At 47.1% G+C, this 20,086-nt stretch overlaps 1 protein-coding gene across 1 annotated transcript in view; it reads left to right on the top strand.

The window, feature by feature from the left end:
- Positions 1–2,630: 2,630 nt before the first annotated feature.
- dnah12 (dynein, axonemal, heavy chain 12) overlaps positions 2,631–20,086 on the top strand; it is a 136,509-nt gene continuing 119,053 nt past the window's right edge. The window contains exons 1-12 of the mRNA XM_055647536.1: positions 2,631–2,752; positions 3,478–3,653; positions 4,980–5,070; positions 5,211–5,237; positions 7,193–7,382; positions 11,461–11,542; positions 12,892–13,050; positions 14,252–14,447; positions 16,439–16,627; positions 17,485–17,647; positions 18,526–18,617; positions 19,463–19,641. Coding sequence (XP_055503511.1) covers positions 3,478–3,653; positions 4,980–5,070; positions 5,211–5,237; positions 7,193–7,382; positions 11,461–11,542; positions 12,892–13,050; positions 14,252–14,447; positions 16,439–16,627; positions 17,485–17,647; positions 18,526–18,617; positions 19,463–19,641 — 1,544 coding nt within the window. The 5' untranslated portion in view covers positions 2,631–2,752. The remainder of the gene's footprint in view (positions 2,753–3,477; positions 3,654–4,979; positions 5,071–5,210; positions 5,238–7,192; positions 7,383–11,460; positions 11,543–12,891; positions 13,051–14,251; positions 14,448–16,438; positions 16,628–17,484; positions 17,648–18,525; positions 18,618–19,462; positions 19,642–20,086) is intronic.

Here is a 20,086-nt window from a genome sequence, read left to right as displayed (position 1 = left end):
CGATTATCAATTACCTGTTGCTAGTTCAATGATATCCCACTTTCACACCCACTCCCTACACATTAGGGGCAATTTACCAAGAGCAATTAACCTACAAACACGCACATCTTTGAGGTGTGTGTACAGGGATATCTGAAGCACCCAGAGGAAACCCACGCGGTCAATGGGAGAATGTGCAAACCACCCAGTCAGCACCTGGGGGCAGGATCGGACCCAAGTCTCTGGTGCTGGGAGGCAGCGTTTCTACCTCCGCACCACCAGGCCCATCAGTGGTTCATTCCCTGACAACCTCCATCTACAAGGTATACTTCAGCAACTTGTTGGGCTGGGAGATTGCCACCTTCACGTCAACCCTGTTTCGACTAATGCAATCAACCTGACGTGCACAAACAAATAGAACAAGTTGACCTATAACTTTAGGCTGTGCACGCCATACGCAAGAAGAAGAGGCAACATGGTGGAGTTTTCTCTGCTTAGATTCATAGAGTGATACAATGTGGAAACAGGCACTTCATCCCACACCAGCCAACACGTCCCAGCCATTCTAGTCCCACCTGCCAGCATTTGGTCCATATCCCTCTAAACCTGTCTATGACTGTTTCTTAAATGTTGGGATAGTCCCAGCCTCAACTACCTCTGGCAGCTCGTTCCATGCACCCACCACCCTTTGTGTGAAAATGATACCCCTCAGATTCCTATTAAATCTTTTCCCCTTCACCTTAAAATTATTTCCCCTTCACCTGAATGCTTACCAGGATAAATGTAGTTATGATAACTACTAACACAATCCAGGACATGTTTAAGAAAGAACTGCAGATGCTGGAAAAACCAAAGGTGGACAAGAAATATCTTCGCTCCATAGATGCTGCCTCGCTCGCTGAGTTTCTCCAGCATTTTTGTATACCTTTGATCCAGGACATGGCAATGTTTGACTGGTATTCCATTCCTCATTCAAAACATTAGTTCTCTCCACCTACACCTTGTATCTACGGAGTACATTCCACTACATTAATTTGCTAAGGAGGGAATAAGAGAATTCATGTGCTGGAATATTGAGCAAAACACAAAAGTGCTGGAGTAACTCAGTGGGTCAGGCAGCATCTGTGGAGAGAAATGGGCAGGTGCCGTTTCGTTCAGGACCCTTCCAGACTGAGAAGGCTACTCAGTCGGCATCTCCCAGACCTGCAATCTCTTCCATCAACAAGCGCTTCAGGTATGTTGGAGGAACACTGCTATCTGTACATACACTATCTCCACTGTTTCCGTTCAATCCAACTGGGTCTAAATCCAGGGACTCTCTTCAAACTCTTGCTGGATTATCTTTTATCTCCACCAGAGCCACTGCAACAATTCGAGGTGGGAGAAGGGGAGAAACAAGTGCAAATCCCTTTGGGGCAAAAGCAATAGAGCGGGAATTTTAGTTAACTAAAATGGGAGAATTAAGCGTTCGTACAGTTAGGGTTGTAAGCTGCCCAAGCAGAATATGAGTAGGAAGGAAATGCAGGTGCTGGTTTACACCAAAGGCAGACACAAGATGCTGCGGAGTCAAGAGTGTTTTATTGTCATAGATACATAGGGGTGGGAGATTGCAACCTTCACGTGGTCCACCCTGTTTCGACCAAAGATCTTATAGCGAATACATAGGGGTGGGAGATTGCAACCTTCACCAAAGTGGTCCACCCTGTTTCGACTAATGCAATCAAGCCGACGTACACAAACAAAAGATCAAATAGGACAAGTTGACCAACAACAAGGCTGTGCACGCCATACGCAAGAAGTAGATACATAGACAATAGGTGCAGGAGTAGGCCATTCGGCCCTTCGAGCCAGCACCGCAATTCAATGTGATCATAGCTGATCATCCCCAATCAGTAGCCCGCTCCTGCCTTCTCCCCATATCCCTTGATTCCGCTAGCCCTAAGAGCTCTATCTAACTTTCTTTTGAATGCATCCAGTGAATCGGCCTCCACTGCCTTCTGAGGCAGAGAATTCCACAGATTCACAACTCTGTGTGAAAATGTTTTTCCTCATCTCAGTTCTAAATGCCTATCCCTTATTCTTAACATCCCAGATAGTACAATGAAATTCTTATTTGCAGCAGTACAACAGAATATTTAAACATGGTACACTGTAAACAATATAATAAACAAGAAAAAATGTTCAGTGTGTGTGTGTATATATATATATATATATACACTCACACCTACATATATATATATATGCACGCATACATAAGGACACGTAAAAAACAAACTCTTCAAGCAGATTATGAGTTGACCCAAAATCTGGTTGAGTATATTTCCTATATATTTCAAAAATATTTTTTATGGGAAATAAAAATACATGTGCAAATCAAAACAAACGTACAAAAAAAAGACTTTGTGCATTGTTAATGTAAAACTCTTCAGTTTCTCTAAGGTGGTACCAGAGATGGTAAGATCTTTGTCGGGGGGGGGTGAGAGTGTCACAGGCGGCGGAACGTGGCGGGGGGGGGGTGTTGCGGTCAGAGTCACGTGTCGGGGGGAGAGAGAGAGTGTTATAGGCGGCGTCACGTGTCGGGGGGGGAGTGTTTCGAGGGGATCACGTGCCGGGGAGGCGGGGACTCGCCGTCTCCATGGCGACCAGGTTGTTTGCGGATGTGGGCAGCGGCGGCTCGCAGCCTGACGTCCCCTCAACCTCGGCTCAGCCTCCGTGTAGCTCAGCCTCCCCTCCCCTCAATCCTGCCCCAGCCTCAGCTGAGCCGGGCGGCAAGGTGGGTCTCCCCCAGGGGGTGGTGTGTCTCCCCAGAGGGTGGTGTGTACCTGGGAGGGTGGTGTGCACCCAGTGGGTCACCCGAGAGGGTGGTGTGTACCCTGGAGGGTGGGTCTCTCCAGGGAGGGTGGTGTGTGGACCCAGGTGGGTCACTCTCCAGGGAGGGTGGTGTGTATCCCGAGAGGGTGGTGTGTACCTGGGAGGGTGGTGTGTACCCCGGGAGGGTGGTGTGTACCCAGTGGGTCACCCGGGAGGGTGGTGTGTACGCGGGAGGGTGGGTCTCTACAAGGAGGGTGGTGTGTACGCGGGAGGGTGGGTCTCTACAAGGAGGGTGGTGTGTACCCGTGTTCCCTGGGCTTTGACCTCTCAGGACAGAAGTTGCTCCCAAAGACGGTTCCCGCTGCCCCATGGCTTCATCCTCCCCAACAAACAATGACCATGGAAAACATCGCCACTGCTAGCGCACACCAGCAATAACGTTAACCACTGATGGGCAATCTCGCTTTGATTATTAAACATGGCTTTAAATGATTATTCACCGATAACGATGAATGTGTTTGTATTATGTCCATGCTTTGCCTGCTTTATAAACTGGAAAGACTTTGAAAGATCCTACTGGTCAGACCTGGAAGTAACAAAACACAGTAGTCGTGAGGGTTGAATTCTTAAATGATATTTTGGTGTAATTCAATGTTGTTAATTTTTTTTTCTACCCCATTCATTTAGATGAAGGCCACAAAGAAAGTTAGAAATGTCTGTGCACCTCAGAGTGACGACATTCGGAAACGGCTCCCTCCCATCCATCCAACACCCGAATCAATTGTGAATAATGAAATTTCCACAAGCAAACTCATGAGTTACAGTTCCAGCAAATATTACCAGCAGTTACTTGGCAAAATCATGTAAGTCGAACGTTTCGAAGTTGTCAGATTTATTGGAAAAGAGTTTCATGACCAGGTTTTCTGCCACTTTGGCAAGCACATGTCAAACTTTTGCTATTTAATGTCATTTGGATACATTATCAACATCTGATCTCAACTGCCTCACAGACACAGTGAAGATCTGATAGAGGTCTGAAATTATAAGAGGCATAAGTAGGACAGGTGGTCAGAACCTTTTTCCCAGGGTGAAGAGGGTCAAAGGTTTAGGTGGCACAAAGGTGCACTGGTAAAGCTGCTGCCTCACAGCACCAGAGACCCAGGTTCCATCCTGACCTTGGGTGCTGTCTGTGTGGAGTTTGCATGTTCTCCCTGTGGCCACGTGGGTTTCCTCTGGGTGCTCCGGTTTCCTCACGCGCCCCAGAAGGCGTGCGGGCTTGTAGGTTGATTATCCCTCTATATATACACAATTGTTCGATTAACGTTAGACATACGTTAATTCAATTTAAAATACTGCATAGACTTTACTATTCAAAGTAAATTGCCGCTAAAAGCCGGCGTGCTTTGTAACTTTGTCAGTGTCATAGGTGGCTGCTATCTGCATACATTGTGCATGCAAGCAAAGAATCTCACTGTGCTTGGTCACCTGTTACAATAAAGTATTCCTATTCCTAGACACGCAACAAAAGCTTTTCACTGTACCTCGGTACACGTGACAATAAATAAACTCAGGGAGGGCTCTTAAAAATAGCGGAGTCAGGGGATATGGGGAGAAGGCAGGAACGGCGTACTGATTGAGGATGATCAGCCATGATCACATTGAATGGTGGTGTTGGCCCGAAGGGCTGAATGGCCTACTCCTGGATTGTCTATTGTTTAGTTTCGAGACTGTTGTGATGACGAGTACTTGTTGCCCACATACTCTGCCACCTTGCCACACCTTCCTCCACTATATTGACGACTACTTTCTTCAACACATGGATATCTGGACCTCTCTGGTATTTTTCTCTTTGCACTAACTGCTGTAGTTCAGTTTAGTTTAGAGATACAGCGCGGAAACTGGCGGAGTCAGGGGATATGGGGAGAAGGCAGGAACGGCGTACCGATTGGGGATGATCAGCCATGATCACAGTAAATGGCGGTGCTGGCTCGAAGGGCCGAATGGCCTACTCCTGCACCTATTGTCTATTGTCTATTTTCACTCCACCTCAGTACACGTGACAGTAAACTGAACTGAATGGAATGGATCTTTTCATTGTTTATAATAAATGCGTGATTTATTAGTTTGCCTGTACCTGCACGAAAATATTTCACCGTTAAAGACTTCCATTTGTGATTTATCGTGGGTAGGATTGATGATGCGCGTAGGATTTATGATGAAGTGATGCAGGAGATTGAGAAGAAAGAACCAACTCCCCCTGAACCTCAGTTTCCATCCACAGTGAGTGTTTACCTCAGATAGAAAGCTTCATTATTGTGAAAACCTTCCAGGCTTTTGAATATTTTTTTATGGTGCTGTATAAAGTAGTTATTGGACCAAGTTACCCGTCCAGAGACACTGTTTGTTTTTTTAATTTGCAGATGAACAGCAAGCAGAAGCAGCGAAGGGTAAGTTCCAGCAAGATGCTTCCAAATAAAATATTTGTTAAAAAAATAAGTTATAAAAAATTAATTTTGAATCAACTCTATCGACAATAGACAATAAATAATAGGTGCTGGATCAGGGAATTCAGCCCTTTGAGCCAGCACCGCCATTCGCTGTGATCATGGCTGATCATCCCCAATCAGTACCCCGTTCCTGCCTTCTCCTGTGTACTCTGGAGTATTGCGTGCAGTTTTTGGTGCCACTCCCTGTCCACCATTGACCCAATTATAAACACCAAACATCAAGAAATAAAATTACACTTTGGTTATTATGAGCTGAGTGTGCGTTTAGTTTATTGTCCCGTGTACCGAGGTACAGTGAAAAGCTTTTGTTGCGTGCTAACCAGCCAGCAGAAAGACAATACATGATTACAATCGACCATGGTCAACAATGGATCGGTTGTAATCATGTATTGTCTTTCTGCTGAGTGGATAGCGCGCTACAAAAGCTTTTCACTGTACCTCGGTACATGCTCCTTCAAGATGCTGCAGATGTTCTACCAGTTGGTGGTGGCCAGTGCCATCTTCTTCACTGCCGTGTGCCGGGGCAGCAGGGCAAAGGCCGCAGACGGCAACAGAATCAACAAACTCATCAGGAAGGCTCAAACTGCGGAGCATCTTGGACAATACAGCTCACCCCCTCCATGACACACTGGTCAACCTGAGGAGCGCCTTCAGCAACAGATTGGTTCGACCAAGATGCAGCACAGAACGCCACAGGAGATCCTTCCTCCCTGTGGCTATCAAACTGTACAACCCCTCCCCCTTCTGTCGTGGGGTAGACTGAGACTGACTCCCCTCTCCCCCCCCAATCTTTGCACATCCCCAATCTTTTCCACTCATCACTTTAATTTCATGTTTCATGCGTCTTGTGTTTTTATGACTGTCGGCTGATCCATTTCCCTCCTGGGATAAATACAGTTCTATCTATTCGTATCGTATCGTATCGTTATAATAAATTAAACTAAACTAAGATATGTGGTGTTTAAGAAAGAACTGCAGATGCTGGAAAAATCGACGGTAGACAAAAATGCTGGAGAAACTCAGCGGGTGAGGCAGCATCTATGGAGCGAAGGAATGGGCGATGTTTTGGGTTGAGACCCTTAAGGGTCTCGACCCGAAACATCACCTATTCCTTTCGCTCCACAGATGCTGCCTGACCTGCTGAGTTACTCCAGCACTCTGTGAAACATCACCTATCCATGTTCTCCACAGATGCTGCCTGACCCGCTGAGTTTCTCCAGCACTCTGTGAAACGTCACCTATCCATGTTCTCCACAGATGCTGCCTGACCCACTGAGTTATGGTGCAGCAGCATCTATGGAGCTAAGGAAATAGGCAACGTTTCGGGCCGAAATCCTTCTGGAAATAGGCAACGTTTCGGGCCAAAACCCGTTTTGGGCCGAAACCCTTGTGGGTTTCGGCCCGAAACGTTGCCTATTTCCTTAGCTCCATAGATGCTGCCTGACCCGCTGAGTTACTCCAGCACTCTGTGAAACGTCACCTGTCCATGTACTCCATAGATGCCCTGACCCGTGAGTTACTCCAGCACTCTGTGAAACGTCACCTATCCATGTTCTCCACAGATGCTGCCTGACCCGCTGAGTTACTCCAGCACTCTGTGAAACGTCACCTATCCATGTTCTCCACAGATGCTGCCTGTCCCGCTGAGTTACTCCAGCACTCTGTGAAACATCACCTATCCATGTTCTCCACAGATGCTGCCTGACCCGCTGAGTTTCTCCAGCATTTTTTGTCCACCTAAGATATGTGGCGATGGAATATGAAAGGGTGATGGGGGGGGGGGATGGGGGGGGGGGAGGGGGGGGGAGAGAGGGGGGGTTGAAGAAATGCCTGGGGCTCTGGGGCGTTGGATGTTACCTGCAGTGCCTCTCCTGCTGAGTTCTCTTCACTTTCAGCTGAACTACCTGTTCATGAAGCGTTGTGTAGAGAGCAGTCCTGTGGTTCCCATCCAGCAGCAGTGGCTGGACTCCATCCTGACCCGGGTGCCGCCGTCACTGAGAGAGGGGAAGGTGCGGGAGCTCATCGTGCGGGATCTGTTTGAAGAAGTCACCAAAGATTTTGAGAAGAGCATGAAGAGGTTTCTGGGTATGTATTTCAATACTAACCCTTTGATTCCACCCAACGATTTTTCTTTTCAGTTCTCAATTCTAGTTTATTGTCACGTGTACCGTGGTACAGTGAAAACCAACCTGACCTCCGGGTGGCTCAGCACTTCAACCCCCCCCCTCCCATTCCGAAACCGACCTCGCTGTCCTGGGCCTCCTCCATGGCCAGAGTGAGCACCACCGGAAATTGGAGGAGCAGCATCTCATATTCCGCTTGGGCAGTCTGCACCCTAGCGGCATAAACATTGAATTCTCCAATTTCTGGTAGTCCTTGCTGTCTCCTCTCCTTCTCAGCTCTCCCTCAGCCCTTGGGCTCCTCTTCCTTTTTCCTTTCTTCTCCCCGCCAACCCCACCTCCCCCCCACATCAGTCTGAGGAAGGGTTTCGGCCCGAAACGTTGCCTATTTCCGTTGCTGCACAGGACTGCTGCACCCGCTGAATTTCTCCAGCATTTTTGTCTACCTTCGATTTTCCAGCATCTGCAGTTCCCTCTTAAATACAGTGAAAAGCTTTTTTGTTGCACGCTATCCAGCCAGCGGAGAGACAATACATTATTGCAAAAACCTGTACGTCTTTTGGATGTAGAGCACCTAGAGAAAACCCACGCAGGTCACAGGGAGAACGTACAAACTCCGTACAGACAGCACCCGTAGTCGGGATCGAACCCGGGTCTCTGGCGCTGTGAGGGGGCAACTCTACCGCTACTCCACAGTGCCACCTGTTGCTTTGGTGCTTTTCCCTTTACAAGGAGCATGGGAATGCAACTATTCACCTTTCACAATCCCTACTGACCTGATTGGAATCTGAACCAGGAAGTGGGACTGGAACAGTTAGCTCGACATCTGATCACCCAGACAATGTGGTATAAATATTGGGTTACAAATCTATTCACAGTGGACAGAATGATACCACAGTTGTATAAGCTGATTTTCATTGTCAGATAAATAGTTTGGTCAAATTTGAGACTTTCTACATTGTTATAGAAGGTAATTACACTGCAATGGACTCGACCTAACTTGTGAAAATAGAGGAGAGGCAGTGTAATCCGGTGGGTATATCTGGAGAACATGGATAGGTGACGTTTCACAGAGTGCTGGAGTAATTCAGCGGGTCAGGCAGCATCTGTGGAGAACATGGATAGGTGACGTTTCACAGAGTGCTGGAGTAACTCAGCGGGTCAGGCAGCATCTGTGGAGAACATGGATAGGTGTGACGTTTCACAGAGTACTGGAGTAACTCAGCGGGTGCAGCAGCATCTATGGAGCTAAGGAAATAGGCAACGTTTTGGGCCGAAACCCATAAGGGTTTCGGCCCAAAACGTTGTCTATTTCCAGAAGGATTTCGGCCCGAAACGTTGCCTATTTCCTTAGCTCCATAGATGCTGCTGCACCATAACTGAGTGGGTCAGGCAGCATCTGTGGAGAACATGGATAGGTGACGTTTCACAGAGTGCTGGAGTAATTCAGCGGGTCAGGCAGCATCTGTGGAGAACATGGATAGGTGACGTTTCACAGAGTGCTGGAGTAACTCAGCGGGTCAGGCAGCATCTGTGGAGAACATGGATAGGTGACGTTTCACAGAGTGCTGGAGTAACTCAGCGGGTCAGGCAGCATCTATGGAGAACATGGATAGGTGACGTTTAACATTTACAGTGGTACAGTAGTCCAGACCGCATGGAGGCGCTGTCTCTTGCCATTAGTGCCCCGAGAGAAGGTGCTGGCGGTCTCCAGGTTTCTTCCTGGCAACCCAACGTTGGACTTGAAGAGGCGACGCTGGTGGTCCCTGGATTATCCTGGCGGCCAGTCTTTGCTCCAGTTGATGTGTGTGTGTGTGGGGAGTTCGTACCTTCCTCCTATGACTGCGTGGGTTTTCTCCGGGTGCTCCGGTTTCATCCCACACTGCGAAGAAGTACAGGTTTGTAGGTTAATTGTCTACTAGAAAATGTGTAGGGAGTGGATGAGAAAGTGGGACAACATAGAACTAGTGTGAACGGGGCAATCGCTGGTCGGTGCGGACTCTGTGGGTCAAAGGACCTGTTTCCGCGCTGTGTCTCTAAACTAAACTGAAGCATAATCAGCTGGATCAGGACACTTGTGTTCAAGAAGGAACTGCAGATGCTGGAAGATCGAAGGTACACAAAAATGCTGGAGAAACTCAGCGGGTGCAGCAGCATCTATGGAGCGAAGGAAATAGGCAACGTTTCGGGCCGAAACCCTTCTTTAGACTGATGGGGGGTGGGGGGGGGAGAAGGAAGGAAAAAGGGAGGAGGAGGAGCCCGAGGGCGGGGGGATGGGAGGAGACAGCTCGAGGGGTAAGGAAGGGGATGAGACAGCAAGGGCTAGCAAAATTCAACGTTCATGCCATTCGGACGCAAGCAACCCAGGCGGAATAGGGCACTTGTTCGTTTGAGTGGGGGTCTCAGAACCTGGCGTTAGAAATGAATGAAGATAAGTTATTAAATTCGTAAGTTCATTGTTATTGTCACATACACCAATTGGTGAAGTGAAATTCACTGGCCAGGTCAGTCATACTATTTAAGTTCACTGAGGTACAATAGACAATAGACAATAGGTGCAGGAGTAGGCCATTCGGCCCTTCGAGCCAGCACCGCCATTCAATGTGATCATGGCTGATCATCCACAATCAGTACCCCGTTCCTGCCTTCTCCCCATATCCCCTGACTTCGTTACTTTTAAGAGCACCATCTAGCTCTCTCTTGAAAGCATCCAGAAAACCTGCCTCCACCGCCCTCTGAGGCAGAGAATTCCACAGACTCACCACTCTCTGTGAGAAAAAGTGTTTCCTCGTCTCCGTTCTAAATGGCTTACTCCTTATTCTTAAACTGTGTGTGGCCCCTGGTTCCGAGCTCCCCCAACATTGGGAACATGTTTCCTGCCTCTAGTGTGTCCAAGCCCTTAACAATCTTACATGTTTCAATGAGATTCCCTCTCGTCCTTCTAAACTCCAGAGCGTACAAGCCCAGCTGCTCCGTTCTCTCAGCATATGACTGTCCTGCCATCCCGGGAATTAACCTTGTACAGTGGAAGCTCTTTTGTGGTGTGCTGACCAGTCAACAGCAGTCCGAAGAAGGGTCTCGACCCGAAACGTCTCGAGACACGCTGCCTGTCCTGCTGAGTTATACCCAGCATTTTGTGTCAACCAGCAGAAAGACTGTACATAATTACAATTTGAAACAAGTTTATTCATGGATAACCCCTTGAGATGGACAGTCATCTCGTTTTCGAGGGGGTCCAACATAGAACATACAGCACAAGACATAACATACATAGAGGCTCTCATTGACCCACCTACCCACACACCAATCCCAAAACCCCTCCATCCCCACTTGTTATAGTTTATAACAATTGTTAATTGGCTTTACACATCCAATAATAACAATAGTTATGTGTTACAGCATAATGTTGATGCATAATACCATATACCACCTATCATACATCGTACGTTAATACATACTATCAACATTATTACATGATATTGTGACATAATACAATATAAGACCTTGCTACACTATGCAATACAATAATACATAAGTGTAATGGCCATGCATATACAATAGTTATGCCAAATGATCACACGCAGAGCAAGCTAGATAAAAGAGCTTGAAGACTCTAATACTAGAAACAGGTACATGGTTTTATAAGGAAGGGTAAAAGTGTATTTTTAAATAGACGAAATGAGCTAATAGTTCTTATGGTACTAGGCAGAGTGTTCCAGTCAGAAGGAGCTTTGAATTTAAATGCACGTCTCCCAATTTCTTTCAATCAAGCTGGTGAACAGTTTTTGTTGATGAACAGAATGTTTTTATATAGTGCAAGTTTTAGATTTTTATTTGCGTTTGTAGTTCATAGATCATGTTCATAAGTGATAGGAGCAGAATAAGGCCATTCGGCCCATCACGTCTATTCCGCCATTCCATCATTGCTGATCTATCTCTCCCTCCTGAGTCCGCTCCAGTCAAGAATCTATCTATCTCTGGCTTAAGAATATCCGTTGACTTGGCCTCCACAGCCTGAAGACGCTTTGAATTTTGTGTTTCAGTGAGGAGTGTTCTAGTGAAGCCAGAAGTGAAGGGGCTTGAGTATGAAGATTCGGAGCCACTTCCACAGGAACCCCCACGTGAGTACCAAGGGCCGGCTACAAAACAAAAGGTTTCATTTGTGTTCGGTTAATCATCTTTGTCCTTGAACATGCCAGCACCGTTCTGGACCAAGTTCTCCCCGTATACTTCCAGATGTTCAATAGACCTATTTACTGCAGGGATCAGTTCACTGGTATAGCACAAGAACAACAGCCTGTAGTTTAGGTTAGTTTAGACAAGACACAATCCGTGCAGGAGTAGGCCATTCGGCCCTTCGAGCCAGCACCTCCATTCAATGTGATCATGGCTGATCATCCCCAATCAGTACCCCGTTCCTGCCTTCTCCCCATATCCCCTGACTCCGCTATTTTTAAGAGCTCTATCTAGCTCGTTCTTGAAAGTATCCAGAGAACCTGCCTCCACCGCCCTCTGAGGCAGAGAATTCCACAGTCTCACAACTCTCTGTGAGAAAAAGTGTTTCCTCGTCTCCGTTCTAAATGGCTTACTCCTTATTCTTAAACTGTGGCCCCTGGTTCTGGACTCCCCCAACATCGGGAACATGTTTCCTGCCTCTAGCGCGTCCAAACCCTTAATAATGCTAGAATGAAGATTGTCCCCCCATAACTGAAGTTAGCGCAGATGGTATAAAACTGCCCACAGACAGTAGAATCATGAATTCCATCGACAAAATGAATTCTAATCATAGAAGATGAACACAAAATGCTGGAGTAACTCAGCGGGACAGGCAGCGTCTCTGGAGGGAAGGAAGGGGTGGTGTTTCTGTCTGAAATGTCACCCATTCCTTCTCTCCAGAGATGCTGCCTGACCCGCTGAGTTACTCCAGCGTTTTGTGTTCATCTTTTATGTAAACCAGTTCCTTCCCACTCCAATCATATAACACAGAAACAGTTATGCTGCAGCAAGTAAGAATGTTATTGATCTACTTCAGTACATATGACAATTAAACACTGTTGTGTTCCCGATGTTGGGGGAGTCCAGAACCAGGGGCCACAGTTTAAGAATAAGGGGTAAGCCATTTAGAACGGAGACGAGGAAACACTTTTTCACACAGAGAGTTGTGAGTTTGTGGAATTATCTGCCTCGGATGGAGGCCGGTTCTCTGGATACTTTCAAGAGAGAGCTAGATAGGGCTCTTAAAGATAGCGGAGTCAGGGGATATGGGGAGAAGGCAGGAACGGGGTACTGATTGGGGATGATCAGCCATGAACACATTGAATGGCGGTGCTGGCTCGAAGGGCAGAATGGCCTCTACTCCTGCACCTATTGTCCAATATCCTGAAATCTGTATTCTCTCTTCTGATTTGATGTACGACGTTTTATTCCCTTTAATCTTCAATTTATTTAGATGCTAATCTTATCCCTTTCTGCAGTGGTTTGGACTTCTCGAACCCCTGGCATGAGAGCTTTGTAAAAGCTCGAGAGGAGATTAAAAAAAATCTCTACATCCTACACCCAGTGCTGCAGGCGGTTTTGGATTTAGGGTACCTCACCTTCGCCCACCTGCTGCTGCTGGATCTGTCCGATTGTAGGTATGTAAAGGCATTCTTCAAAACGCTAACATTAGAGGGGTCTCACCCATTCCTTCTCTCCATAGATGCTGCCTCACCCGCTGAGTTTCTCCAGCATTTTTTGTCCACCTTCGATTTTTCCAGCATCTGCAGTTCTTTCTTAAACATTACGCAACGGGTCATTTTAAAATCGCATTTCATTGGTAATGAAGTTTATAAAACTAGAATTTAAAAATCATTAATGGTATTTAAATTAGACGGTAATGAACTCAGTGGGTTTTTTTGTGGTTGAGTTTACAGATACAGCGTGGAAACCGGCCCTTCGGCCCACCGAGTCCGTACTGACCAGCGATCCCTGTGCATTAACACTACACACATCCTACACACACTAGGGATGATTATTTCCACTTATACCAAGCCAATTAACTTACTAACATGTACGTCTTTGGAGTGTGGGGAGAAACCGAAGACCTCGGGGGGAAAAAACCACGCAGGTCACGGGCAGAACGCGCAAACTCCGTACAGACAGCACCCGTAGTGGGGATCGAACCCGGGACTCTAGCGCTGTGAGGCAGCAACTCTACCGCTGCGCCACCTAGTGGTGTAGGTAGGAACCAGATGCTGGTTTAAACCGAAGATAGACACAGAATGCTGGAGTAACTCAGCGGGACAGGCAGCATCTCTGGAGAGAAGGAATGGGTGACGTTTCGGGTCGAGACCCTTCTTCAGACTGAGAGTCAGGGGAGAGGGAGACAGAGAGATGTGGAAGAGTAAAGTGTGAAAACACAGATCAAAGGGGACGATGGTCAAGGAATCATGATCAAGATTGTTGGCTGAGGGGAAGGTGACAACGAGGAACTATCAGTAATATTTAATCAGGAGGACAGTGGAACTAGTCGGGGAAGCAGGGTGGGGGGGGATGGACGGAGAGAGGGGACAAGCAAGGTTTAAGGGCTTGTCCCACTTGGGCGTCATTTGCGGGTCATTTACGTGTCACGACGCGCGCATGGCGTGCATTACGCGCGTGAGGCGTGGTGACGAAGGCAGAGACGCACGGTTGCGTGCAGCGCCCCGGGATTTTGGGATTCACAACATGACGCCCAAGTGGGACAGGCCCTTTAATTGGGAGGTGGCGAGATCGACACTCACTGCGTTGTAAGCTGCAAGTGAGTGGTTTTGTTAATTAGTTAACGATGTTTGAATGTTTTCATGATTGATTCAGAGGCAAAGGGCCGATTGAATGTGAATCTTTCAAGAACAATGTGGTGATCGAGCACGGCAAAATGGAGAAGAAAATAATGACCACATGGTACCCCAAAGTCCTCAGTCTCCTCACCGACAAACACAAGATCAAGCAAATCAAGAATGAGAGAATCGAATGCTTCTACTGCAGTGCCAGTGTACTGATAGGTAACCAGGTAACCTGCGCTACAATTTATCATGGCCTCCCATAGTGCCTGTTGGCTCAGGTAAAGGGGATATACAAGAGGAAGTCAACAGTCAAGAGTCAATTTAATTGTCATTTGGACCCCTTGAGGTCCAAACAAAATGCCGTTTCTGCAGCCATACATTACACACAAATAGACCCCAGACACAACATAATTTACATTTTACATAAACATCCATCACATTGCAGGGAGAGATTTAAAAGTTGCCCCCTCCCTCCCACCCCCACCCCCCCCCCACACACACACCCCCAACATAAAATAACAAAAACTACATAGAAACATAGACAAAAAATAATAAAAACGCGGACGGGCTGCAGAGGCCGCTGCTGACGAGAGTTGCGCCGCCCACTGGAATACCATGTAACTTCTCGAATTGCATGATCTTTAGTTTAGTTTAGAGTTACAGGCCCTTCGGCCCACCGAGTCCGTGCTGACCAACGATCCTCCTACACTAACACCATCCTCCACACACGAGGGGGGACAATTTACTATGTTACCAACACCAATTAATCTACTAACCTGTACGTCTTTGGAGTGTGGGAGGAAAGCGGAGCATCGGAGAAACTCCATGCAGACACGGTGAGAACGTGCAAACTCCGCACAGACAGCACCCGTAGTAAGGATGGAACCCGGGTCCCTGGCGCTGTGAGGCAGCAACTCTACCGCTGCGCCACCGTGCCGCCATCTGGTCTTATAGTTGTGTTTTAAAAAACACATAAATGATAATCTTAGCTGGACATGATCGAATGAATTAAAGACAAAAGTTTCATAAGACATTTGTATTTCTTTCAAAGTGGAAATTCTTGCTAGATGTTACCAAATAGATCATCTTTTACGTCAAATGAATTAAGTATGTTTCAAAAGAACTTACTTAATTATGGGCTAATAATGGGAAAAAAGCTTATAGGGTGATTTCACTAATGGTCACTATGTCAATAATGCCTTACTTTTGATGAAATTCAGCAAGCAAACGCGATAATTCCCGATATTTTGGACCTTTAAATCTCCACGGTAAATGTCCGCTGTTCACTTCCGCTGGATTGGCACCTTCACCTCCCTCTTTAATTTTTACCTTAGTTTCTATCTTTTTTTTCCCCTGTAAATCTAGGTAGCTGTGCCTCACGGTCACCCCGACTGGCTGTTCACAATAAATAGCAGATCAAAACCTGGCCGTTTTCTATGTTTTTAATGGGTGGGAAAGTGCATGTTTTCCCATCCACTAACATGTACAGGAACTCTAGAATGTCCTCCACTTGAGATTTTTGGTCACGTGGGTGCGGATCTACGCTCCAGTGACCTTTAGTGAAATCACCCTATACTCAAATTTTGGAAAAATGCTCCAATACCAACAACAAAAATGTGGATTTCAAACATGTTCGAAACACTACACTTGGAAGAGATGAGACTCCTCCTAGCAGGCAAAGCAGATCACTTCCAAAAGACGTGGTCTGCATTTATGGAACTATTACAAGCATAAGGTGCAATAATAAGTTAAAACATAAAGGCTACCAAGACCTGGAAACGGGGGGTATAAAATAAACTTTTAATAAAAACATGGTTGGTATATCCTTTTTTGCGGAGTTTTGTGTTACAATAGAGCGATTGATTTTCCTTTCTTCTTTTTTTTCTTTTCTTTCTAGGGTCTTATTTCTTTTCTTTACTTCCTTCTCTAATTCCTTCCCCAAGGGGTTCTCTTCTCCCAACACTTTCCTGCACCTTCTCGACTCTTGCTTACTTTCCTTACTTCTTTTATTTCTATCTTTTTTAAAGCTCAAAAAATGAAGTGGTACAACATAATGTAATAAGATATATGCGATGTATTAATGTGATTTACTGTACTGCTAATAAAAATAAAATTAAAAAAAAAAAACCTTTTACGCCAAATGACAAACTGATCAGGTTATTCGTTGTTGATTTTAAAGGTGATTTTAAACTCTTCTATATTTTTTTGTATACCTAAGTTGCAAGAATTCCTTGGAAGGACAGTGAAGGCCTACATCGACCTTTTCGATGACGTGGACAAGTACAAGATGCCCCAGTTTAAGATGGACTTAATCTTCGACGAAGACAAAATGGAATTCTACCCCACTTACTCGGATCTGGAGGAAACTGTTCTGTTTGTGATTACCAAGATAGAGGATGCCATGCAGGTAGTTTATCAGTGGGAGTTTATTGTCAAGTGTACCGAGGTACAGTGAAAAGCTTCTGTTGCGTGCTATCCAGTTAGGCAGCATCTGTGGGGAACATGGATAGGTGACGTTTCACAGAGTGCTGGAGTAACTCAGCGGGTCAGGCAGCATCTGTGGAGAACATGACCCGCTGAGTTACTCCAGCACTCTGTGAAACATCACCTATCCATGTTCTCCACAGATGCTGCCTGACCCACTGAGTTACTCCAGCACTCTGTGAAACGTCACCTATCCGTGTTCTCCACAGATGCTGCCTGACCCGCTGAGTTACTCCAGCACTCTGTGAAACGTCCCCTATCCATGTTCTCCACAGATGCTGCCTGACCCGCTGAGTTACTCCAGCACTCAGTGAAACGTCACCTATCCATGTTCTCCACAGATGCTGCCTGACCCGCTGAGTTACTCCAGCACTCTGTGAAACGTCACCTATCCATGTTCTCCACAGATGCTGCCTGACCCGCTGAGTTATGGTGCAGCAGCATCTATGGAGCTAAGGAAATAGGCAACGTTTCGGGCCGAAATCCTTCTGGAAATAGGCAACGTTTCGGGCCGAAACCCGGAAGGGTTTCGACCCGAAACGTTGCCTATTTCCTTAGCTTCATAGATGCTGCCTGACCCGCTGAGTTACTCCAGCACTCAGTGAAACGTCACCTATCCATGTTCTCCACAGATGCTGCCTGACCCGCTGAGTTACTCCAGCACTCAGTGAAACGTCACCTATCCATGTTCTCCACAGATGCTGCCTGACCCGCTGAGTTACTCAGGCACTTTGCGTCTGTCTTATTAAATTGCATTTTGTGTCTTTCCCGTTCGATCAGAATGTCCTGACGGTGCAGTCCTGGCTGTCTGACAATAACATCGACGAAATTGAGAATATCAAGGCCAAACCATCGGCTGACCTCCTGAAGTGGGCGTACGCAACCCTCAAAGTCACCGTCAAAAACAACTTCCAAGGAGCAGCTGAACATTTCCAACAGTACGGTAAGTTTTGTGGTCCTTGTTATTGATCTCAGTCTAGTTTAGTTTCGTTGTGAAGGTACAGCGTGGATACAGAGCAGGTTATTTGTCTGGTGAGCTTTACCCTTTTGGTGAACTTGCTGACATCAACAGCGAGAGTGGTTTACTGGAGACCCAAGATTAGTGTTGCCAACTGTCCCGGATTAGCCGGGACATCCCGTATATATTGGGCTAAGTTGGTTTGTCCCGTACGGGACCGCCCTTGTCCCGTATTTGACCGCTACTACTCGGGTCGACGGGACTGTCGTGCCGTGTCCGGCCCCGCCTCACTCATCCCGACGTGGTGCAGCCCGTGGAGCGCAGCAGCAGCAGCAGCGCCTCGCCCGTGGCCCCGTCGGTAGCCAGGCCAGCTGTCCGACCTTCGGACCTTCGCTTGCCGCCCACACCACCACCACCCCCCCTTCTCACGCCCGACCATCGGTTCATGAGTCGGACGGGGCACCGGACTTTGCGCGCGGCCCCTGGGCCAAAACTCCACAGCTGGCCCCGCCGGCTGGGCTCTGCGTGCAGTCCAGCACCCGGGGCCAACTCATCATTCACCCAGACACGGCCCAGTCGGTCAACGAGTTGCCGTGGGGAATCTGTCCCGTATTTCGACCTTTTGTCCCTCTTTTGGGAGTGGGAATGTTGGAGGCAGGACCCAAGATTCAGCGGAGGTTGGAATCTCCAGCAAAAAAAAAAACCAAGTGCAGCAGAAAGTCGGAGTGGGGAAGGGTCCTGACGCGAGATGTTGTCTCCACAAACCCCCCCCACAGATGCTGCCTGACCCACTGAGTTCCTCCGACACTCTGTGTTTTACTGTGGTCGTGATGCTTATAAATGGCCTGTCTTTGTGTCCGTAGTCGATAACTACGACTGGCTGATAAACGGGACGGCTAAACAACGGATACAGACATTCATGGAGGAAGATCACACCTTTGATGAATACACCAAAGTAAGTTTCTCTCAGAAAACGCAGGCAGAGCAGGAACAGGCCCTTTGGCCCACTATGTCCATGCCAAGTTAAAGTAATCACCTCTTCCTGATGACCGCATGATCCATATCCCTCCATTCAATAGACAATAGGTGCAGGAGCCCTTTGAGCCAGCACCGCCATTCAATGTGATCATGGCTGATCATCCCCAATCAGTACCCCATTCCTGCCTTCTCCCCATATCCCCTGACTCCGCTATCTTTAAGAGCCCTATCCAGCTCTCTCTTTTAAAGCATCCAGAGAACCGGCCTCCACCGCCCTCTGAGGCAGAGAATTCCACAGACTCAGCACTCTCTGTGAGAAAAAAGTGTTTCCTCGTCTCCGTTCTAACCGGCTTACTCCTTATTCTTAAACTGTGTGGCCCCTGGTTCTGGACTCCCCCAACATCGATAACTTGTTTTCTGCCTCTAGCGCGTCCAAACCCTTATAGGTTTCAATGGTTGAATGGTGGAGTAGACTCGATGGGCCGAATGGCCTAATTCTGCTCCTTTGCTCGATGGTAGTGTGATCTCACCTCAGTGCTATGCCTTTGGGTCTGATATTTCTTACATCCAATGCAAGCCCAACATTTAGAAACATAGAAACATAGAAATTAGGTGCAGGAGTAGGCCATTCGGCCCTTCGAGCCTGCACCGCCATTCAATATGATCATGGCTGATCATCCAACTCAGTATCCCGTACCTGCCTTCTCTCCATACCCCCTGATCCCCTTAGCTAGAAGGGCCACATCTAACTCCCTCTTAAATATAGCAATTTAAACATTTAAACGGGTCCCTTCCCATAATGACCAAATAATGTGTGTGAAGTTTATAGACCAGTTCCGCCACCTGGCTGTGGAGATCGTCAGCCTGCAGAAGGTCGCTCACTTCCACATGGTGCGGCTAGAATGCGAGGACATCAAACACGGGCTCTCGGAGAAAGCAAGGAGCTTTGCGGAAATGCTGTTGGACGGGCTGGTCGCGAAACATCGAGAGGAAAACGAGCGGTGAGTCGGCACGGCACGACACACAACAGGCGGAAATCAACGTCCGAAATGGTCAATGAATGTCGATTTCAGTTGTTCATTCTGAAATTGCACACGTGTGCTTGGAACAGAACAGCACAACTATGAAAAAGTTACTTTTATAACAACTAAACCAGGTTCGCTTCTTAATAAACAGACACCACACAAACTGTTTGGTAGACCAGTTCAAACCTTTACTTAACATCGGCCGATGGAAGGGAGCGAGAATTCCAGCTAAGTGACCAATGTAGACACTCAACTGTCCCCGGTCCTCTTCTCTGAACAACAGAATTACATTGCCTTAAATAGGGTTTTTTTGTCCCCTTAGCACATTCCACAGACATTAATCATGTCAGAGGTACAGGAAAAGGTGTCCACAGATTGCATCACATCAAAGGCCTTTTGTTTACATGGTACAATATATACT

Source organism: Leucoraja erinacea, chromosome 16 (genome assembly GCF_028641065.1).
Source record: "Leucoraja erinacea ecotype New England chromosome 16, Leri_hhj_1, whole genome shotgun sequence".
Taxonomy (NCBI): Eukaryota; Metazoa; Chordata; class Chondrichthyes; order Rajiformes; family Rajidae; genus Leucoraja; species Leucoraja erinaceus.
The sequence above is the reverse complement of the archived record's forward strand: the minus strand, read 5'-3'. Positions and strand labels throughout refer to the sequence as shown.